Genomic DNA, 24,436 nt, shown 5'->3' on the forward strand with positions numbered 1-24,436 from the left:
GTGGTCTTGTGCGCTCAGGATGGCTTTTGCACCCAGTCCCACAGCTCTTTGAGCCTTGACACCTTTCCGTCCAGCTGCCTGACTCCTCCCCTCCTACTGATCTGGATGAACATGTCTATTTTGACTCCTTGGTTGTCTGACTTCTGTACAGTTCAATTTTCTGTCAGTTCTGGTTGTTACTCTGTTTTGAAATTGTTGTCCCTATCTTGGTTGTGTGAGGAGGCACAGTGTGTCTACCTATGCCTCCATTTTGGCTGGAAGTTCCTCAAAAATTGTATGATCTTTTAAATGTATTGATGGATCCAGATTACCAATATTTTGTTGAGGATTTTAGCATCTATGTTTGCCAAAGATATTGGCCTACAGTTTTTTTCTTTATAGTGTCTTTACCTGGTTTTGGAATTAGGAGAATAGCAACCTTGTAAAAAGTGTTTGAAAGTCATCCCTCTTCTTGATTTTTTTGGAATGGTTTGAGAAGGGTAAGAGTTAGTTCTTCTTTAAATGCTTGGTAAAATTCACCTGTGAAGTCATCTGGTCCAGGGCTTTTGTGTGCTGGGAGTTTTTTGATTACTGCTTCAATTTCACTAGTTGTTATCCATCTATTCAGGCTTTATGTTTCTTTTTTATTCAGTTTTGGAAGATTGTATTTTTCCAGCAATTTGACCATTTTGCCCAGGTTGTCCAATTTCTTGGCATATTGCTGTTTGTAGAAATTTGTTACAATCTTTTGTGTTTCTGTGGTATCGCTTGTAACTTGTGCTCTTTCACTTCTGATTTTATTTATTTGGGTCTGGGTCATCCCTCTTCTTTTCTTGATGAGTCTGCTTAAAGGCTTGTCAATTTTGTTCATCTTTTTGAAGAACCAGCTCCTGAATTTATTGATCCCTTGAATTGTTCTAGCCTCTGTGTCATTTAATTCTGCTCTGATTTTGATTACTTCCTTTCTTCTACTCAGTCTGGGCTTTGTTTGTTTGTGTTCCTCTAGTTGTAGATGTAGGATCAGATTGTTTATTTGATATATTTCTATTTTTTTAGGTAGGCCTATGTGGATATGAGTTCCTCCTAGGGAACTAAGGGAACTAAGGGAATTTAGTTCCCTCAAAGGAAATTGCCTTTGCTGTGTCCCATAGGTTTTGGGCTGTTGTGTATTCATTTTCATTTGATTCCAGAAACTTTTTTATTTCTTCCTTGATCTCATTGTTAACACATTCATTGTTCAATATCATGTTATTCAGTGTCCATAAATTTGAATGCATTTGAATTTTTTCCTTGAGGTTGGTTTCTAGTTTCAAGTGATTGTGATCTGAGAGGATGCTTAATATAATTTCAATATTCTTAAATTTGTTGAAGCTTATTTTGTGCGCTACCATGACACCTATCTATGAAAATGTCCCATGTCCATTTGAAAAGAATGAGTATTTTGCTTCTTTGGGGTGAAGGGTTCTATGTGTGTGTGTGTGTATACACACACACACACACGTTAATTATATGTACATGCATACACATATGCACGTGTATATGTGTATACATACATGTATATGCATATACGTGTGTATACATATATATCAATTAAGTCCATTTGATGTAGTATTGTTCAGTGTCACCATATCCTTGTTGATTCTTTGCTTGTAATATCTGTCCATTGTTGACAATGGGATGTTAGAATCCCTATGATGATTGTGTTGCTGTCGATATCTTACTTGAAATTTTTTCTTTTATGTTTAAGTTCTCCAACATTGGGTGCATGTATGTTTACAATGGTTGTATCTTCTTGACGGACTACTGCCTTAAGTATTATGTAGTGTCTTTCTTTGTCTCTTTTTATGGTCTTTGCTTAAAGCCTATTTTGTCTGATGTAAGTATTGCTACCACAGCCTTTTTTCATGTCCATTTGCTTGGAATATTTTTTCCATCCTTTCACTTTCAGTCTATGTAGGTCTTTTGTTCTGATATGGGTTTCTTGTAGAAAGCATATATGTGGGTCATGTTTTGTGTTTTGTCTTTTAATTGGAGAATTTAACCCATTTACATTTAAGATTATTGTTGATGAGTACTTATTCATTGCAGATTTTCCTCTTGTACCTGCATTACTCTCTCTCTCTCCTTTTCTTTATCTTCTTAGAACAGTTCCCTTAGTGTCTCTTGCAATGCTGGTTTGGAGGAGATGTACTCTTTTAGGCTTTATTTTTTTTTTGTCCGGGAAACTCCTTATTTCATCTTCCATTTTAAATGAGAGCCTTGCTGGGTAGAGTAGTGTTGGTTGCAGGCCTTCGCTTTTCATTACTTGGAATACTTCTTGCTATTCTGTTCTGGCTTATAGTGTTTTTGTTGTAAAATCAACTGATAGTCTCATCAAAGTTCCTTTGTAGGTTATTAGCTATTTCTCCCTTGTTTCCTTTAAGAGTTTTTCTTGGTCTTTAAATTTTGCCCTTTTAATTATGATATCTCTTTGGGTTCATGTTGATTGGGATACTTTGTGCTTCCTAGAGTTGTGTGGCTTTTGGCCTCATCAAGTTAGGAAAGTTTTCTACCATTACTCTTTCAAACAGTTTTTTCTATTCCTTTTCTGCTCCTCTTGTCCTTGTGGTGTCTCCATGATGTGAATATTACTAGGCTTCCTGTTGTCTTGAAGCACCTTTAGACATTATTAATTATTTTTTTAGTCTTTTTTCATTTTGTGGATCCATTTGGGTCATTTTTTCTACTTTGTAGTCTAGCTCACTGATTCAGTCCTCTGCTTCATCTAGCCTGTTTTTAATTCCCTCTACTGTGCTATTCATCTCAGGTATTGTATTCTTCATTTCCTACAGTCTCTTATTGATAGTTTCTATGTCTTTTTCATGATGATGTAGTTCCCAATAAATTCTTTGGAGCTTACATAGAGTTCCTTTTGGTTCTCACTGAGCTTCTAACTATTATTTTGTACTAAGTGTCTGATAGATTTCTTGCCTCTATTTCATTTAACACTCTTTCTGGGGATTCCTTTTTTCCTTTTGATTGGGGATTGTTTCTTTGTCTCCCCATTTTGGGTGACTCTTCTTGCTTATTTCCACATACTAGATTGATCTTCTTGGACTCTCTGTCTTTGTTGTGTGACCTGTGATAGGAGACCTGTGAGACTCTGTGGTGCAGTCTCCTTGATCTATGGAGCTGAATGCTATTAGGATGCCATTTATGTGGGCTCTCTTGTTGTAATTGGGTTTGGTTGTTGTTTGGTCATTCTTTGGTGGGTTCTTCTTCCAGCTGGTTGACTGAGAGTCACGCTGCCAACCATGTCTTGTATGCTTTTGTACAAATGGTGCCAGAACAAAGCAAAACAACCCAGGAAACTAAACCCATACCTGAAAAAATAACCCCCACCCACAACCATGTTATCAATAGCAAATGAGCAAATATTAATACAGGTGTAAAAAAAAATAAGACTATTATAAGAAAGGAAAATGAACATGAGATGACGAACTGAAATAAAAATGACTTGAGAGGATAGAGGGAGGAGAAATAATGAGAGTAAGGAATAGAAACAAAGTGAAGAAAGAAAGAAAATAGAAATTACATCATAATTAATAAAAGGGGGAGAAGGCAAAATTGAATAATAAAAGGTAAGAGTATAATTTGGGGTTTAAAATAAAAGAAAACTTAAAAACAATAGCGAAAAAAGTAGGAACCATAATGAAGAAAAAAATTCTCCACAGCAATATCAACTGCAAATGAGCAAAGATTATTACTGCTGGAATGGATCTAAGAAGGAAAGAAAAGCTCATGGGATTTCTAGAGGAAAGGAAAGTGATTTTGAGAGGATAGAGGGAGAAGAAATACCAAAAGAGAGGAATGAAAACCAGGCCAAGACAGGAAGAAAATAAAATTTAAAACAACATAAAGAAAGGACAGGAGGAAGGCAAAATGGAGTAGGAGAGGGGAATAGTAAAATTTGAGATATGAAATACAAAAATAGTGAAGATCTAGGAATGAAATTGAAGGAATGCAGCAACAACCACCTTATCTACAACCAGTGAGCAAAGATTGATAAAGGTGGAGAGAGAATAAACATACTTTTAAGAATGGGAAAAAGAATGTGAAATCACTAATGACAAGAAAAATGGTTTTGAGAGGCAGGAGGGAGAAGAAATAGTAAGAGTGCAGAATAGAAACAAGTTGTAGCAAGAGAGAAAATAGAATTTAAAACAAAAATAAGAAGAAAAAGGAAGAAGGTAAAATGGAATAAGAGAAGGTAGGAGCAAGATATGAGATTTGAAGTAAACTAAAATTAAAAAAAAACTAGTGAAATGATAGGCACAAACTTGAAGGAAAAGAAATGAATATAAAAAAGCTATGCAAGAGAGAAGATAATTCAAATAATGAAGACAGTGGTGGAATTTGTCTCGGTAGAATTGAGAGTTTGCCACTGCCTTCTCTTTCCAGACCCACCCATGGGGATGTCAGATGGTGTCCCAGTCTAGACTTAAGTAGCGTGTTCAAGACTACAATGATCCACAGTCTGTGGCTGTCTTCTTCAGATTTGGCTGGTCCCCACTGTTCTGCCCTTCCAGCTTTCTATCAGTCCAGGAGGGCCCAGGAGTAGTTCATTTAATGACTCAAGTGGACAGCCAGTACCTTCTTCCAGAGGGGGCCTCTGGTGCAATCAGAAGGTGGGAATCCTGGATAACTCCTGGGGGAGATACTATTCAGTTTTCAGGGAAGTTGGAACAAGTGTTTCCCTGCCCTCTCACCACATCTCTTGGTCTGTCCCAGCATTTTTACAATAGTGTATGGTTTCTGATGGATTAGCTGTTTCCTGTGAGGGGACAGAAAACCTTTATGTTTAACTCCTTTTTTGTGTATATGAGGCACCATAAAACCTAAAAAAAAATAGTCATTATAAGCATTGTCCTCAAATGAAAACCTGTACTTTAAGAAACATTGCATGCCCCTGTTACCCAGGTCCTGGCTCTGCCTCTGGAAGAAGCTGGTCACATGTTCTCATGGAGACCAGACCTCCTTAAAAGATAATTATACCATCCAGACATGTCCACTCACTCATGTAATCACTCATTCCTCAGATATTTTTTGAACATCAAGTATGAACTGTACAACTGTATAGTCTCAGGAACTGGCTGCTGAGATTCATAAGATTCAGTTTCTGACCCCAAGGGCACCAACTCCAGTATGAAAAACAGGACACAGATGATTCTATTATCATATAGCAATGACAGTGATGATATGTCACAGGTAAAGTGGGAAAAGAGAGGAGCACCAACTCAGCCTGAAGAGCTGGGTGGGTGCTTTCACAGGAAGGTGGCGTGTAAGTTGGATCTTAAAGAATGAATAGAAGTGACCTAGGCAAGGGCAGTGGAGGGAAGGGAGAACATTCTAAGCAGAGGGGCTCATCTTCTAGTTCCAGAGACCAGTGGTGGGGGAATGTGTCAAGAAGATAACTCAGATCATGTTTATTTTCCACTCTCAGTATACCCTAAGATAGCTTAACATTTGGTGTGCACAGACATTAGATGCTGGGTCCAGGGAGACTTCAGGGAGTCATACTGCCCTGAATCTTAAACACAATGACCAAGGAATAGTGCCCCGTCTAAGCCTCATCCATCGTGAAGTCTGCATAAGGTGCTGGGTGCTTCCTTCCTGGAGCTCTACCTCTCATCCCGGATACCTATTTTCCTTCTATGTCTACAATTTAAGATCCATTCCAAGGTAAATATCAAATTCAAAGGTGTGAGGAAGGCTGCAGGACAGAGGAGATACCACAAGAGGGCGCTGCTCCCCGTGGGTGCTGCTTTGACACAGCTTCCATTTCTGAACATGCCTCTTTTTAAAGCCTGTGACATGAACTCGCAGAGCAGTTTGTTTTGCCTAACACACGAGTCAAGATTTTCTAGAAGATTCCACCAAAGGATCACGAAAGTAGAGGAACAGCCCTCTCAGCTGTGGTATTACCAAGCAAACCTGCTGCTGGTTCTCTGCCAGCCATGCTGTCTGCTTCCAGCCTGGTACTTATGATCTTGTTGATGTTGGGTAAGTAACATTTCTCGGGATTTCTAAGGTGTTCTATCCCCTGGTTTTAGGATGCTTACCAAACTGGAGACGATTCCTTTTCATTGCCAATACAACAAAGCCTTTACTTTTTATTTTAGGAGGGACCAGTGGAGACTCAGTGACCCAGACAGAAGGCCCTGTTACCCTCCTAGAGGGGAAAACTTTGACTCTGAGGTGCACTTACCAGACCAGCTCTGGGTATTCAGTTTATCTCTTCTGGTATGTCCAGTATCCAAAAAAAGAGCCTGTTCTTCTCCTGAAAAGCTCATCGGATAATCAGGAGGTCCACAACGGAGAATTTCAGGCCAAACTGGTGAAGAGTAACAACTCCTTCCACCTGACAAAACATTCAGTGCGAATGGCAGACTCGGCGGTATACTACTGTGCTGTGAGTGACACAGTGTTGGAGGCTGCAGGGGGAGCTGAGCACAAACCCAGAAAAATGCAGGTGGGGCACTGGCTGTGGGCAGCCCTGGGTGGGAGAGTTATATTCTCTCCCTAAGCAGTATTGACTCTATTTTAAAGTTTTCTCAAGGAAATGAACCAAGCTCAGGACCTAGAAGCTTAGTCCTTGCTACAGAAAGTTTAACCCAACTTCACACTAACTCATCACTCTGTAGAGCTGCTCAGGAAACACTGCTGTGGAAGGACTCATAGGTCAAGGCACTGAAGGAATCCCCTCCTTGGGTCCACACTCCTCACTAGGTGAGAGGCAGCCAGTCTGGAAAGGCTGTGTCCAGGGCATCCTCCCCCTGAACATTCAGTCTCCTCTGATATCACCCAGGTCCTTATCCTGAGGATGATGTACTCAGTCACCTGGGTTTGGGCTTCAGGTTCTGAGATAATTCATCTGAAAAGAGACCTGGATTTTAGCCCATCTCAGCTCTTTAGACTGAAATATTAGTTTAAACTAAAATATGTTAATGTTATTATATATTTCCTTGTAAAACAAGAAAGATCTTTATACAAAGATCATGGATGCTTCCATAGGAAAGATCCATATTCATCCATAGAGTAAGAAATATAGTCTAAGTGAATAGGAAACATAACACTATACCTCAGACTTATTCTCTTGTCATTCTAGAGGTTAAAAGACCAAGATCAAAATACCAGCAATTTTGGTTTCTCCTGACTGTTCATTTGTGACTCATTGACAGCTGCCTCCCTGCAGTGTTCTCACATGGCCTTTCCTCTGAGCACAAGGGGGGGGGGGCGGGGGAGAGAGAGAGAGAGAGAGAGAGAGAGATATCAATCTAGTGTCTCTCTCTTAAGAGGTTACCTGTCCTATGAAGTTAAGGCCTCTTCCTTATGACCTTGGTTAACCTTAATTACCTCTTCCAAACCCTACCTCCAAATATAGCCATGTTAGCAGTTGGGGATTTGGCATAGGAATTTCAGGAAGATACAATTCAGTCCATAAGACGAGAGATATATACTGTCTATTATTAATTTAGGAGCTAAATGAATAAGGTAATCTCTTATTTCTGGATTTCAAAGTTGAGCTATGATAGCACTACACAGGAAATAAGAGTCATCTGAACATTGGCCAATCTTCAAACCCCAGAATAAACTCTCAATTCTAATAAGCAATCATGGAAAATTCTCTCTTATTCTTTTTACTGACCTTAGTACTTCAGCTGAGGAGTTCATTGAGACAGGAGCGATCCAGGCTTCCTCTCCATCTGTCTGTCCTGTTCTATGCCCTGGTAGTCCAATCCCTGTGGGTAGAGTCATCCAGGCTTTCTTTGCTTTTAAGCACCTTAACTGTATTCATCCATTGATAAAAACTGGCAAAAGATCTGTGGGTGGGAAGAGAGAAAGACCAAGTACTTCTTCTTTTGCCCCCTGCCTGCTAGGATGTGCTGGATCTGACATTGGCTGCCTCACTCTCTGTTTCAGACTAAATGTTTATGCCCCTACCACCCATTCTTAACTACTTTGTTGGATTGCTGACTCCCAATGTAAAGGTGTTTGGAGGCAGAAGCTTTGGGAGCAAATTACCATAAGTCATGACTGTGGGTCTGGCATGTTGGAATTAATGTCACTTTTTTTACTTCTTTTAGAACAGTATGATCCCCAGTATAACAAATACAAAGAAGGCCACATCAAGGCTTATTACAATAAAAATTCTGTTAAAAAATGAAATAAAGATCTGAAAAGCAGTCACTGGAAAAAGACAGCTACATTACCTGCATGCAGGAACAATAATGCAAGTAATGACTGATTTTTTTTTTTACTCAAAACAAAGGAAACCAGAAGACAATGAAACAATATATTTAAAGTGCTAAAAGAAAAATAGTTTGCTGGCTGCCATGGCTCACTTGGTTGAGTGTTGTTCTGCAAAGCAAAAGTTCACTGGTTTGAGTCCTGGTTAGGGCACATGGGCCTGGGTTGCAGGCCTGGCCCCTGGTTTGGGCATATGTGAGAGGCAACCAATTGATGTTTCCGTCACACATCATCTTTTTGTCTCTCCCTTCCTCTTTCTTTGTCTCTCCCTTCCCCTCTCTATAAAAATAAATGAATAAATAAAATCTTAAAAAGGAAGAAAAATAATTGACAACTTAGAACTCTATTGCCAGACAAAATATCCTTTAAAAATGAAGGCAAATTTGTTTTGCTTGTTTGTTCATTTGTTGCTTTCAGTTTTGTATCCCACCTATGAGTGAAATCATATGGTTCTTAACTTTTCCTGCCTGACTTATTTCACTTAGCATGATACTCTCGAGGTCCATCCATGTTCTCTCAAATGGCAGTATTTCATCTTTCCTTATTGCTGAGTAGTATCCCGTTGTATATATGTACCACATCTTCTTAATCCAATCACCCATCAAAGAACACTTTGGTTGTTTCCATGTCTTGGCCATCGTGAATAATGATACAATGAACACAGGGATGCATATATCTTTATGAACGTAAGTTTTCAAATTTTTCAGGTAGATATTCAGAAGAGGGAATATTGGACACAGACAACAGTATGGTGGTTACCAGAGGGAAGAGGGGTGGAGTGAGTATGAAGTAGTAAAACGTAGAGAGGGCCAAATATATGGTGACTGAAGATAATTTGACTTTGGGTGGTGGGCACACAACACAATACATAGATCATGTATCATTGAAATGTGTACTTGAAACCTATATTATCGTATTAACCAATGTTACCCCAATAAATTTAATTAAAAACCAAATGACTATAAAGCAATTCTAATTGTAGTGAAATTTGCGATTGTCTTTCAACATTTATGCTATGCAAGGTTTGTGGGTACCTTGGATAATCCAAGTAAATAATTTTGATCCAAAATAAATAAATAAATAAATGCAAATTTAAAAGAATGAAGTCTTACCATTTGTGACAGTATGGATGAATCTGGAGAATGTTATGCTAAGTGAAATAATCCAGTCAGAGAAAGACAAATATGATATGACTTCACTTATATGTGGAATCTAAACAAAAATTTAAGTGACCAAACAAAACAGACTCATAGATACAGAGAACAGATTGATGGTTGCCAGATGGGAGGGAAATTTGGGTGCTGGGTGAAAAAGGTGAAGGAGTTGAGAAGTACAGATTGGTAGTTACAAAATAGGGGGATATAAAGCACAGGCAGCATAAGGAATATAGTGAATAATATTGTAATAACTACGTATGGTGCCAGATGAGTTCTGGAAATATTAGGGAAGGGCCACATTTTATAAACTATATATATATATATATATCCAGCAGATAATGTTGGGGCAATTAATGAGCCATTTAAAAAAATCAAACCCCTACTTTACTTTTTAGATCAAAATAATTCCAAATTGTAAACTTGAAGTATTAAATTTAAAATATAATAAGAGTCCTCAGGATTTACAAAAAATAGCCCTGGAGTTTGTCAAGACTTTCTAAGCAAAGTTCAAACTTTAGAAGTTAGAATAAAGTGCATACATTTGAATAAACAATAAATGTTATATATGAAGCAATTCAACATGGCAAAATACCAACAAAAACTAAAATTAAATGCAAAATGGAATCAAAGATGCAAAAATAGAGAAAATATAACTTAAATATGGAAAGAGTTTTGCAAACCAATAAGATTACTTCCCCAAAAGAAAATTGCATTAATAACATAATAGCTAATATTAACCATGTTTTTTTATGTTCTAGCCATTTCTATTTTATCTGTCTAATCTATCTGCTGTCTATCTCAATATATATTTGAAGTGATGCAGCAGTTCTATCATGTGTGTACTATTCTTTCTGAATTACTCAGTTGAGAAAATGACATCATAGTCGGTGAGCAACTTGCTCAGAATCTCACAGCAAATAAACCATAGGGCTAGAGGGTCCTCTCTGTTATTCTGACTCCAAAACTAACAAGCAGAATTCTGAACAGACCTTTTAAATAAATACATGCAAATAGAGTTAAATTATTTTTTAAAAACCACCTTTACTGACAATAGAGAAATTGAAAATGATACTCTGAATTAGCATGTTTCACCTATGGAAGTAAGAAAGCTAGAGAAGTTTGCTTATATAATGGGGTGGCAAGGGAGTGGAGAAACCAGTACTCAGGAACATTGTAAATGTGTAGATTGCCACTGCATGTTTAGAGGCATTTGGCAATACTTGTTAAATGAAAAATGTATAGTTTTTCATAATTTTATACTTTTAATAAATTTTATGTTCATGTTGGCAAAAATATTTGTATAAGGATATTTATTTCAGTGTAATATATGGTAGTAAAAGATCAGAAATCATCTAAAATACAAAACTGCTTAAGTAAAATTTGGTATATCCATATAATGGTATGACATGTGGCCATTTTACATAAGAAAAAAGCACCACACAGAATGGAGAATATAGGTTTGCTTGAAAATAATGAATGTGTGTGCATGTGTGTTAGAATACTTGCCTCTGTGAATGAACTGTGGTAGTAAAAGATAAATGAGGAAGGAAGACTACTATTGTATGTTATTTATGGTATGTAAAATGTTTATGATTTACATGGATACTAGTCACCCCCACAGTGATTTTCTGATCTCTCCGAGGTCTAGAAATGGAGTTCTTTTTCTTCTGCATGCTCTTCTTTCCCTGCTTCCTAAGATCTATCAAGTTTGTGACCCTGGGTTTTGGTCACACTTGGTCCCTGTAGCCAGGCATTTAATATTTGAAGAAATAGATGTCTTCTATGGTATCACAACTTATATTTAAGTCCTTTATCGATTTTGAGTTTATTCTGGTGTATGGTGTAAGTTGGTGGTCTAGTTTCATTTTTTTTTGCATCTACCTGTCCAGTTCTCCCAACATCATTTGTTGAAGAGGCTATCTTTACTCCCTTGTATGCTTCTGTCCCCTTTGTCAAATATTAATTGATCATAGAGACACGGGTTTATTTCTGGGCTCTCTATGCTGTTCCATTGATCTATCTGTCTGCTCTTATGCCAGACTGCCTTGATTACAGTGTCCTTGTAGTATAGTTTATAGTGTGATATCAGGTATTGTGATCCTTCCTACTTTGTTTTTCTTTTTCAGGGTTGCTGAGGCTCTCTGGAGTCTTTTTTGGTTCCATATAAAGTTTTGTAATATTTGTTCTAGATCTGTGAAATATGCCATTGGTATTTTAATAGGAATTGCATTGAATCTATAGATTGCTTTGGGTAGTATGGACATTTTAATGATGTTAATTCTTCCTATCCATGAACACAGTATATGCCTTCATTTCTATGTATGCTTCCTGAATTTCTTTCTTCAGTGTTCTATAGTTTTCCAAATACAGGTCTTTTACATCCTTGGTTAAGTTTATTCCTAGGTATTTTATTTTTCTTATTGCTGTAGTACATGGGCTTTTTTTCTTATTTTCTCTGATAATTCATTGTTAGTGTACAAGAAAGCCATCTATTTCTGAATATTGACTTTATATCCTCCTACTTTGCCAAATTCTCTTCATAGGTAAAGTAATATTTTGGTGGAGACTACTGGGTTTTCTATGTACACTATCATGCCATCTGTGAATAATGACAATTTTACTTCCTCTTTTCCAATTTAGATGCCTTTTATTTCTTGTCTGATCATTGTGGCCAGAGCTTCCAGTACTATGTTGAATAAGACAGCATGGATGGAACTGGAGACTGTTATGCTAAGTGAAATAAGCCAATCTGTGAAAGACAAATACCATTTGACCTCACTTATAACTGCAATCTAATGAACAAAATACACTAATGAGAAAAATAGAACCAGGGACATGAAAACATGGAGCAGACTGATTGCTGTAGGAGGGGAGGGGGGAGGAGAGAAATGGTGGCAGGAAGGGGAAGGGTTTAGTCACAGAACATGTGTGAATGATTTGTGGACAAGGACAACAGAGAGGAGGTTGTGGGAGAGAGGGGTGGTCTGGGTAGAGGGGGGCTAAAGGGAAGAAGTTGGGACAAATTTAATAGAATAAATAATAAAAAAGAAATAGATATGTTAACTTATGTTCTCAATTCTCTGTCAAAGAGGTTTCTAGACATATCCACAACCTATTTAATTTCTCTTTCTCTCAGTATTCTAGTTCTTTTAAGATTTCACCTGTTGAGCCCTGGCTGGTGTAGCTCAGTGGATTGAGCGTGGGCTGCGAACCAAAGTGTTGCAGGTTCGATTCCCAGCCAGAGTACATGCCTGGGTTGCAGGCCATGACCCCCAGCAACCGCACATTGATGTTTCTCTCTGTCTCTCTATCTCCCTCCCTTCCCTCTCTAAAAATAAATAAATAAAACCTTAAAAAAAAGATTTCACCTGTTGAGATTTTTGTGTATTATAAAGAGAAGCATAATCAGTTATATCCACACTTGGGTTCAACTCCTTTAACCTGTTAGTAGTTCAGTTTTAAAGGCTATATAGGAACAATGAGACAATTAAAAGTGCAAACAAGAAAAGTCTTTTCTGATTATTTTTTAAAGCTCATCTATACCACCAAATACCAAAATGTCCTTCCATCAATCTTTTTCTTTGTAGGTAGCATGAAGTGGGTACCATGTGATTGTGTTTGTGACCATGAGGTGGCAGTGGTTCTATTCCTCTCGTTTCACAAATGCCTTAAATGTTGAAAGCAGGATGGTTACTAGAGGATTTGCTCCTGATTGGCTCAGCCACCAACAGAAAGGCTCTCTTGAGCATGAGAGAACAAGAACAAGACATAAAAACAGCTCCTCAGAGAAGTTTTGGAATCATTACAAGTTGTGTCAAGACAGATATCATGATGGAGAGCATGCTGGAGTATGCAGTGATACTCTTGTGGCTTCAGCTTGGCTGTAAGTTAGGGAGAGGTTCAGGGATGAGAACTATAAGCACCCATTTATCCAAAAGTGGGAAAATAAGACAGTGGTTTAGTCTCAGCTCCTGCCAAGTTTCTCGTTGGGATTTTTCAAAACTGCTGAACTCAAAGCTTTGTCTCATTTTTTATTTTGGTTTCCTGAACAGGGTTGAGTGGAGAAGACCAGGTGGAGCAAAGTCCTCAGACCCTGAGGATCCAGGAACGAGAGAGTGTCAGCCTCAAATGCAGTTACACAGTCAGCTCTTTCAGAGCGCTGCAGTGGTACAGGCAAGATCCTGGGAAAGGCCCCAAATTCCTCTTCAACCTGTATTCAGTTGGGAAAGAACAGCAGAATGAAAGACTAACGGCTGTGCTTTCAGAGAAGGGGAGTTCTCTGCACATCAAAACCCCTAAAGCTGAAGACTCAGCCACTTACCTCTGTGCTGTGGAGGCACAGTGTTCCCCAGGCACCTGCACCCTCTACCAAAACCCTGCAGCTGAGCCTCTGGAATAAGGGCATCTCTGCTGTTTTTCCTCCTCGATGAAGTATTTACTTAGCACCCAGAACTTCTTTCCAAGTGGTCCAATGGAGAATGAAATCTTGTGACATAGCCAGATGGCAGAGATTACTGTTCATTCTGTCTAGGTATCCCAGACAGTCCCTTTGTGTATCTTCCCGGGACAGTCATTTCCTTCATGTAGACTCAGACGGGAGAGCTGTGATGTGGACAGGCTTGATTTCTCATCTTGGGCCACTTGAAAAGAGACTGCATAGGAATACACTATTCCCTAAAATTTGGTTTTTTGGATTCTCTTATAATAATCTGGTCACATGTCTACAAGTGAATGTTTTCCATTTAAATACAGTCTTCTTGAAGTTTCCGTCTCCACCAGCCACATTTCCACATTTCTCCTTAATAATCAAAGTACATAAAAGAATTGTCTACTTGTCTCTGTTTTCTCAACTCCCACTCCTCACTCCACTGGAACCTTGCCCCCGGTGGCACCCCTCCAACAGAAGCCCTCACATTAACACTAGTGGCTTTGATGTTGATAAAGCCAATGGATATTTTTCACTTCTCTTCTCATCTGAGATTCTCATCAGTCTCCCTTCCCTTTTTTAAGAAGATAAATTTTATTTTTTATTAAAAGAATTCAATAAAGAACACAGGTGAACATCCAGATGGAAGAGATGCTTAGGGCAGGGTATAAGGAAGAGACAGAGCTTCTATGCCCTCTCGGGGCACCACTCTCTCTGCACCCCTATGTGTTCACCAACCCAGAAGCTCTCTAGTCCCCCACCACTGCCCCACAGGTCTGGGCCGCAGGCCTGCAGGAAGGGAGGTTGACCTCACTGTCCCACTCAGGGCCCTGCATTTTCATTTCTCAGTGGGCCCCACAAATTACTTAGCAAGCTCTACTTATCTGGCTAGGATCACCTACGAAATTTATTGACTAGAAATCTCCTTATTTCTAACCTCAAAAGTGAAGCATTCAGTATTTCACTGTGACTGTTAATTACAGTGTTCTTTTTCTGGTAAATATCCTTTATGTAATCTAATTATTAAAGAGTCTCCTTTTGATTTCTAATTCATTGAGAGTTGTTATCATAAATATACAATAAATTTTATCAAATTATTGGTATCTTTATCTGCTGGGATGATTATATATTAATGCTATAAATTATACTGATTTTCAAATTTTAAGCCAACTTTAATTTCTGGAATAAAATGCACTTAGTAATGTTATATTTTCTTTTCATATTGCAACATTTTTTGCTAGTATTTTGTTGAGGTTTTGTTTCCATGTTCCTGAATAATACTGGTATTCAACTTTTTCTTTTCAATGTCTCTGCCAGACTTTAGTATCAATATTATAATGAGCCATAAAATGAGTTGCAATTTATTTCTCCTTTTCAACCTATAGAAGAATTTGTGTAGGATTTTTTTTATTTCTAAAATTTTTTCAGAAAATTCACTAGTGAAGCTCTCCAGGTATAAAATTTCACTTATGAGACAGCTTTATTAAATTATAGATTCAGTTAAATTAACCTCTAAGGGATTCTTTATATGTTTGATTTTCTCTTGTTGATAAATTATGTTTTATTTTTTTCTGTTCATATTTTATTATACGCTTCCTTTACTTTCTTTGGATTTAACTAGCTACTTTTTCTAGTTTTTTTGAGTTGCAAGTTTGACCATTGATTTTCAACTTTTCTTCTTTCCTAACAAATGCATTTAAGTCCACAAACTTGCCTTTAAATATTGACTTAGCTACATCCCCCATGTTTTGATATATCATATGGTCATTATTACTTAACTAAAATATTTTCTAATATGCATTTAAATGGGGGTTTTGTGTCAGATGGTGATTTTGATAGGGATCTAAGAGTGGCCAAATTCTGCCCTGCTTGTTGCCAGAAAGATTCCTAAGGACACTATATAGTATTAATTCATATTACCAGTATAATTGGAATATATTTTATTGTAATATATTCATATTTATATATTTATGTTGGGAACTACCCTGCCTGGTTTCGGAAGCTGAAACCCCCACCAAGGCTAAGGCTGAGGGGGTGACCTTGGACTGTAAGCCACCAAGGAGACAAAGCTTATCTCCCTGGCAAGAGTGCTGCTTCTGCTCCTTTTACTTCACCCTGCCAGGCGCCCAATGCTTGGTCGGTTAGGCAATGATGGGTAAGATTCCCCAAAGAGGGGAATGACCTAAGATAGGCACAGTCAGGTGGGAGGCCCCCAAGGAAGGACTTGGGGGGCTACAGCAAAAGGGGGTGATGGGTCTTCTCTCCTTGGCTTTGACAAAGCCTGAGTCCTCATTCTGTCTGCGAGAAATCTCCTAATCTTCTGGCTGCCTTACTTCCCTTGCTCCACCTAAGCCTGAAACAATGACAGAGGATGGTGCAGCCCTGTGCTAGAAACCCCTGTGCCGGTTCCCTGGGGAATCAGGCCTAAGAAAGAATATGTAAAATCCTATGAAACCTGCTTTGTTTAGAATGCTGTCAATTAAATGATAAGGGTCCAAGCAAGAAGTAAGTTTGTTCCTCAAAGTTTTACAGCTCTTTAGCTATCTGACCCAGACTCAAAATAGGCCCTCAGACTTCTTTGTTATCTATTGTTTGACCCTTCCTGCCAGACAATGATTAATGAGTTTTATCTCTATTCCTGTGCAGATGAACCCAATAAAAGCCCATTGAGGAACAGGTTCCTGGTCCTTCTCCTTTGAGAGATCGGCCACCTTTCCTCCCCAAGCAGATCATGTCTTGGTAGACTTATTCTCATCCATGGTGAATGGGAGGCTCTGTGGACACAGCTCCCCCACATATTTATAATCTACATCTTATATTTTATATAACATAATTATTGGATTATATATGTATACATTTTTATTTTCTCTTTTGAGTAATTAGAAGCCCTTAACTATAGGGTTTCTTATAATTATAGGGTTCTGTTTGGTTCTCTAAGAGTGACTTATAGAACCAAACAGATTTTTTTTCCCATTTAGATGTACTGTGGGACATTTTCCATTATCATGAATGTGGCTAGTAGGATCCAAAGCTAGGGACTCAGGAGCATTAGGCATCCACCACTTTCACAGTCTGACACTCTAGGATTTATGAAGTAGCAACTGAACAGGCTCTGCAACCCTGTTCACCCTTGGCTGGTGTGAGGGATGGGGGGAGTCAAGAGGTGAGTGTCACCAGTGTCCCTTTTCCTCTGCAAGCCACTTGAGAGGCTAATATCCCAAAATAATTATTTTAAAAGTCAAAGGTCACCTGAATAAATAGTAAAATTTCATGTCCTTCTGTCTTTGGATATCTTCTTCTGAAGCAGATTTTGATCTACTGAAGTAGAAGACAAGGACATTGGGGAACAGTGGTGGAGTGGAGAGGGATGGCAATGGGGCCACCGGGTGAAGGCATGGTGGCCTCCTGGAGAAGGCATGGTGAGGAGGAGCCAGTACTCTGTTAGGCAAGTGACACCTCTGAGGGCAGCAGGGCCTGAGCTGACCTGTCCATGATCCACCTAGGAGAAGAAACAGTAAGAAGTTCTGGAAAGTGCTCCTTGAGAGGGAGCTGACAGGAAGGGGAGACCCCTGCCTGGAGGAGGCCTCTGAGGTTCTGGTGCTCTCTCAGGGAAGACCCTCACCACCCAGAGGCTGTCAGCAGTTGGCCAGGGAAGCAGCTCCTGCTGTTTTTTCTTCTTAATCTTTTTCTAGAACCATAGAGAAAAGGGGGAGTAAGTAAACAGAGTAAGGCCATGCTGACCTCAGTGTAGCCAGGAGTCAAGGCTCAAGTTCAGAGAGCAAAGGAAAGATGAAGATGAAAATTTTAAACAGGGATACACAGAGATTTATTTAATAACTGCAAGTGACCCTGTGGTCTTGTGGTTTTCTTTCCAGGATGTCTTTAAGGGGATAAGATTCAGCATCCTTCCAAAGGGCCTCATACTTAAGCTACTTTACTTTTTTTTGATACTCTTTTCTCTCCCTTCTACTCCACTTAGAAAATGTTTTGGTTTGTTTTTGTCTCAGTTGGGAAAATTTGTATTATTTCACTGGATCTTCTAAAACTATAGTTTATGCTAGATCATTTCATTTGCCTACATGGCTGAAACTTTGAAGCAAAATGGTAAGAAAGGCATCTTTATTTTCTTTTTTCAGCCGTATGTCCTTTCACTGAAGTGATAAGTAGAGAATCACCCAACTGCCTGAAGGGAGGAAAGATCATGTGGTTTTTAAAAAATAAGAAAAAGCAAAAACTCTGTTAATGTTGCAAAGATTCTCCTGTCACACTGCGGTCATTCTTGCAGTCAAAATTGATCGTCTTCTCTGCTACATAATAAGCACACATAAGCTATTCTTCCCCATATCTTTACAAAAGCAGGTTTCTGATTTGTCTGGGATCTGAATGAAGGCATTCACATGTTTAATCACAAGAGGTGGCTGCTATGTCTGTCAATAACACCCCTAATCAGTTAGGGAAAGAGTGGTTGGCTCACATTCAATATTGAAATTATGTATGAACTCTGACAAATGGCATATTTTATTCTCTTTGTTATAAGTAGAACAGTCTGTACACAGCTTTCAACATTCATTGATTCTTGACCTTGTCCCAATCCCTTATGAAAGGTCTTCTTTCCACTGAAAATAAGACAACACAGACAGAAGAAGACAGGAAGTAGCTATGCAGCTTTCAAACTTAATCTATTTTTTAAATTGTTTTTGTAGTAATAGAGAAAAATAGCCTTTTTTGGTGGAAAGGAAATTATTTTACTCAATCTATCTCAATTTTTTAGATTTGAGGAGATAATAAGAAAATGTTTTCAAGGTTGCTCCTTTATGTTTTATAGTGCCTTTCATTTCCTTCCTTCTTTCTCTTCTCCTCTGTGTATGCGACCACTAGCCACACAGAAAATGGGAAAAGGTGCAAAAGATTTGTGCAGTATAAGGTTGTCTGCCTTTTCAGGTCTCTTGTTTCCTTTATACTAAGATCTGAGTCTACAAATGCCTTCCTAGAGACACATGATTCCCTAGAAGCTTTTTGAGATACCAGAGAATTGGGAAACTTGGCTTTGAAAGGACTCTGACTTTAACCTTCCCAGTCACTTTCAGGACATCACCCTCTCCATATGAGTTTCATTTGCTCTTTCTTGTCATTTAGATGGGCTTTCTCCATCCTCTCGGGACTGTATGAGACTTGGTGGTTTTCTGGAAGGTAAAGAAAAAGTTATTGAGTTCCTCAGAGCATTGGATCACCAATAACATATATTCTTTCTCTTGGGCTGTGAAAAAGCAATAATAATTATGGATGGATGCTGTCCTTATTTTCCTCTTTCTGATTTAGCCTCTTAGAGTTTAAAATTCTCTCAATAAACCCTTGGATTGAGAGTGGATGCCTGTTACATATTTTTTACCAGAGACATGACCAAGCCTTGGAAGATATATCAACTAAGGAGCTACCATTGCACTGGCTAACTCTAGACCTGGGCACTCCCCAGGGTGACAGTTGCCAGGTGAGGGGATGCACTGGCAGCAATGCAGCTGATATATCTGTTCTGTTAACCTGTCCTAGCCCAGGTCCAGACACAGAATCTGAGCCATGGGCCCTGGACTCTAGTGTCTGCTTGAAATATGAGGCAGATGACAGAGGTGTGTGTGCTTCTGATTCTGGGTGAATCAGGAGCTTAAGAAAAGACGGTGTTTGAAACCAAGGCATCAGAGGAGGGACTTGTTATCTCCACTTGTCTCAATGTCCTTCACCCAAGATGTTTAAAGCAAGGGTTCAGATCATAGCTGCATAGTTTGTGAAGTCATATCCTGAGTGTGAGCAGCTGTATACTAGTCTGCCTAGGACTGTCATAACAAGTACCATAGACAAGATGATTTAAACAATAGAAATGCATTGTCTCACAGATCTGGAGGCTAGACATCTAAAATCATGGTATTGGCAGGTTTGGATCTTTCTGGGAAGCCTGGGAGGGTTGTGAAGAAAGGTTCTATTCTGAGCTCCTTCTTTAGCTTATAGAAAGCCATCCTTTCCCTGTATCTCTTCATATAACTTTCCTTCTATGTGTGTCTCTGTCCAAATTTCCCCTTTTGTAAGAACACCAGATGTATTGGATTAAGGCTAATTCTAATGACTTCATTTTAACTTGATGACTTCGGCAAGGACCCCATCTACAAATAAAATCACATTTGAGTTACTGGGGGTTAGGACTTCAAAATATGAATTTGAGGGGGACACAATTCAGCCGATAACCCTCAGAAATCAAAGAGGAGCTTGCCTTGCTTTCTTATGAATATAAGAAATTCCTTATTTGTTATATTCATTGAGCCCAAGGGGAATGAGAGGAGCATAGAGTTCCACTTCTTTATCAGTGACTGTAGATAATTATAGACATATTTTCCTCTTTATGTAGGATGGAAATGAGATAAAGTTGAAGTAGGAGATGGGCATTAGGTCGGAAATTTCTGAATGTACCATATCTTGACCTTGAAAATTTACCTTCATTGTTTGGAGACAATCTTGTATATTTTTTTCCCTCTGAGGAGTCATTTGTGACATTTGTAATGCCACACAGTCTAGCTCTTTGGACAGTGCCGAAGGACAAGAACTGAACACACCCTGTTCCCACTTCACTTTTGGAGGAAATGAGAATGTTGTCTGGTATTGACAGTTTTACAACTAGGGCCCACAGTATTAGATTTGAGGTTTAAAGAACAATGTGATCAGTAAAATGGCTCCTCTGCCTATGACTGTGAACAGGAAGTTCAGTGCATTATTGCATTGCAAAAGATGCACAGAGGGGCAGACTTGGCCATGCCTGTCTCTCTGGTGGGGAAAGGGAAATAATCTCTATTCAAAGAGGACATTATATAGAAAATGTAAGCTTAATGCAATAAAGTAAAAAAAAAAAACAAGAAAGAAGTAAGGAAAATGTACATGAAGTCAAGAAAGGGACCAGGCAAGAAAAAGCAGGGAGAAGGAGGAGGCTGGGTGTGAGGAGTCTGGATGTGTGTCCTGTCTGTAATCTAACATTCTCATCCTTGCCTAAGGTCCAATGTGAAGTTCATAAATTTAACATTATTCCTCTGAGCAATGTATGAGTTCTCTCAGTCTCTTTCAACTATAGCACATGCATTTGAGAAATAAATACATTTTGAAAGTTTGCTAGAAAAGGACAATTATGTTAATATTTCTTATTTCAATTTTTTCCTTAGTTTCCTATATGGTAACTAATTTTTCTATTTTTATGATTAAACAAGTTATAAGTTAATATTTAATTGTTGAAAATATTGAGGCAATTTTGAATATATAAAATAATAAGTAATACCTCCTTGATTTGTTCTTCACAAGTTCTCAATTATTGTTTAAGTTTTAGTGAGCACATTTCAACTCTTTTGATTCATTCACATATATCCATAGTAAACATACTGTTTAAAAACATAAATTAGCCCTGGTTGGTATAGCTCAGTGGGTTGAGCATGGGCGTGCGAACCAAAGGGTTGCCAGATTGATTCCCAGTCAGGACACATGCCTGGGTTGTGGGCCAGGTCCCCCAGTGGGGGACGTGTGAGAGGCAACCTCACATTAATGCTTCTCTCTTTTTCTTTCCCTTCCCCTCTCTCTAAAAATAAATAAATGAAATATTTAAAAAAAAACATAAATTACACTTATATGTAAAGTACTGTGATTTAAGTACAAAATAATTGTTACAAGTCAGGAAATTTAAGTCTACTTATTCTTTTCACAACTGTATAGTATATTAGAATGCAGATCTACCATAATGCATTAAATATGTGTACTGAAGGATATTTATTTTTTCACTTTTTTGCTGCTGCATATAATGTACAATTTTTTATATATTTTACAAGGACATTTCTTAAGAATAAGTTCCCAGCCAAGTGGAATTTTTTGGCATCCAATGATATGTAAATTAGACCTATAAATCTTTACCAGTTTATGCTTCAGCTATGAGATACAAGAGTGCCAATTTCCTGACATTATCATACACTCAAAATATCAATAGTATAATTTTATATTCTTTGTAATCTACGGATGAGAAATGATATAAAGGAACTTTTCAAGAAAGTGTAAGTTAAGGGAAACCAGTCATTAAGGACTGAAGTGACAGGAGGAAGGAGTAGATGTAGAAAAAATTTAGAATTCTTCTTTTCTAATATATTTCTTCTATACATTTCTCTTTGTATACTGATTTAGCTACATTCTAAAAATTTTTTGTTTGTTTTGTTTTAATTTTTTTCTTTACACTATTACAGTTAGCCCCACTGTTTTCCTCCTTTGCCCCTCTCATCCCAGCCCTCTCCCACCCCCGCTCAGGACATCCCCTTTGTCTGTGTCCATGGGTCATGTCTATATGTCCTTTGGCTAATCCCTTCACCTTCTTTCATCCATTACACCCTGCCCTCCTTCCCTTTGACAGGTTATCAGTCTGTTCCATGTATCTATGCCTCTGTTTCTATTTTATTCATTTGTTTATTTTGTTCATTAGATTCCACATACCAGTGAGATCAAAACACCAGTTCAAAGGAATATATGCACCCCTACGTTCAGAGCAGCATTATTTAAAATAGCCAAGATTTTGAAACAGCTCAAGTGTCCATCAGTATATCAGTGGATAAAAAAGCTGTGGTACATTCAGGAGTGGATAAAAAAAGCATGCAGCCCATGATGGCTATGAATGCAATCCAACATAAAATTGTAAATTTACTAAACGTATTATGAGATTTTTTTCATTAGTGTTTGTGTATTTAATGTGTGGCCCAGGACAGCTCTTCTTCTTCCAGTGTGACCCAGAGACTCCAAAAGGTTGGACACCCCTGATACACATGGAATACTACATGGCAGTAAAAACGAAGGAACTCTTACCTTTTGTGACAGAATGGGCAGACCTGGAGACTATTATACTAAGTGAAATAAGCCAGTCAGTGAAAGAAAAATATTATTATACAAATTTGATATAAAAAATTGGCCCTGGCTGGGATAGCTCAGTTGGTTAGAGCATTTCCTGATAAATAAACATTGCAGATTCCATCCCTGGTCAGGGCACATACAAGAATCAAGCAATGAATGCATAAATAAGTGAAACAACAAATTGATGTTTCTCTCTTTCTCTCATTCCCCCTCCTTCTTCCATCTTCCCCTCCCCCTCCCCCATCGCCTGTCTCATCCCTTCTCTCCTCTGAAAAAAATGGTTTTCACTTAGGAGAGGTGAGAATTTCTCTGGCAATTCTGGGCTCCATCCCTAGATGGCAGTATTTCCACTTCTGTTTCCCATTGTGCAGATTAGTGAGACTTGTCTCTGATTGGCTGGGCTGACAAACATGTTTCCTGTAGAAATGTTTGAATGTTTGAGATAGCAAAGCAGGTTCTTTAGTATTGACAGTGACCCTGTGAATACTAAAGACATAAGAACAATTCTCAGTGAGTGTAAGTGACGGGAAGAATGGACAAATTCCTGAGCCTGCTCATCTTTTGGCTACAACTACACTGTGAGTTAGAGGGATCTGGAAATGGGCAAAGAAAAGGCAGACCCTGGGGCATTTCTCCCCAAGGAAAAATGGAGAAAGACAGGGAGCTGTACTAGTGTAATTTAGTGGGAGTTTCTGTGGAGATTAAAAGACTAGATTTAAAAGGAATTGCCAAAGAATGACCATCCACTGACCAGTCTCTCTGTCTACATGTTCTCTTTCTAAACAGGGGTGAGCAGCAAAGAGGACGTGAGTCAGAGTCCTGAAGCTCTGACTGTCCGAGAAGGAGACAGCTTGTTTCTCAACTGCAGTTACTCCAGTAGTGGTATTTACTTCTTTCAGTGGTTTAGGCAGCACCCTGGGAAGGGCCTCACACCCCTGTTGTTGATCCGGTCAAATCAGAGAGAGGAAACAAATGGAAGAATTAAAGCCTTGTTGGATGAAACGTCAAGACATAGTGCTTTGTACATTGCAGCTTCTCAGCTCGGAGACTCGGCCACCTACCTCTGTGCTGTGAGGCACAGTACACAAGGAGCACCTGTCACCTATACCCAAACTCTGTGGCTGAGGACCCAACCACATGTCCTTTCTTGAAGCTCAGGAACCTTTCTCCATTAAGGGGTTTTTGAAATGGATTCCGTAGATAGAAGCAATTAACACAAAACCTGATATAATGGACTAAAATGAAATAGTGAATTCTTTGAACTTTAGATTTTTATCAACATCCAATTACATAATAACTTTATTGAGATTAATACATGTTATGTAGTTCTCTCTTTTAAAGTGAACAATTAAGTGGCATCTAATACCACCCTGAAAGGAAATAATGTACCCATTAAGCAATTACCATTCTCCCCTGCCCTAGTCCCTGGTAACTAACCACAGCCTGCTTTCTGTCTCTATGAATTTACCTATTCTGTACACTTCATAAATTATACAGTATGTGGACTTTAGTGTATGGCTTCTTCACTCAGCAAAACATTTTGGAGATTTGTCCAACTCAGGACCAACTGGAAAAAGGCAAACTTTCACCCCTGACCAATCACCCAACTTCTAGTTAGCCTGCTTATATCTGCCCCATTTTTCTTTTATTTTGCTAGAAGATTGTCATTTTTAAT

At 38.6% G+C, this 24,436-nt stretch overlaps 3 gene segments (V, D, J or C); all 3 read left to right on the forward strand.

The window, feature by feature from the left end:
* The first annotated feature begins 5,861 nt into the window (after positions 1 to 5,861).
* Positions 5,862 to 6,544, forward strand: LOC118498453. The segment is given in 2 exon segments: positions 5,862 to 6,021; positions 6,141 to 6,544. Coding segments are annotated over 2 exon segments (450 nt in total).
* A 6,616-nt stretch (positions 6,545 to 13,160) lies between these two features.
* Positions 13,161 to 13,943, forward strand: LOC118500907. The segment is given in 2 exon segments: positions 13,161 to 13,308; positions 13,478 to 13,943. Coding segments are annotated over 2 exon segments (483 nt in total).
* A 9,288-nt stretch (positions 13,944 to 23,231) lies between these two features.
* LOC118498469 lies at positions 23,232 to 23,912 on the forward strand. The segment is given in 2 exon segments: positions 23,232 to 23,339; positions 23,548 to 23,912. Coding segments are annotated over 2 exon segments (411 nt in total).
* Positions 23,913 to 24,436: the final 524 nt, after the last annotated feature.

The sequence above is a fragment of the Phyllostomus discolor genome, chromosome 1, assembly GCF_004126475.2.
Source record: "Phyllostomus discolor isolate MPI-MPIP mPhyDis1 chromosome 1, mPhyDis1.pri.v3, whole genome shotgun sequence".
In the NCBI taxonomy this organism is placed as follows: Eukaryota; Metazoa; Chordata; class Mammalia; order Chiroptera; family Phyllostomidae; genus Phyllostomus; species Phyllostomus discolor.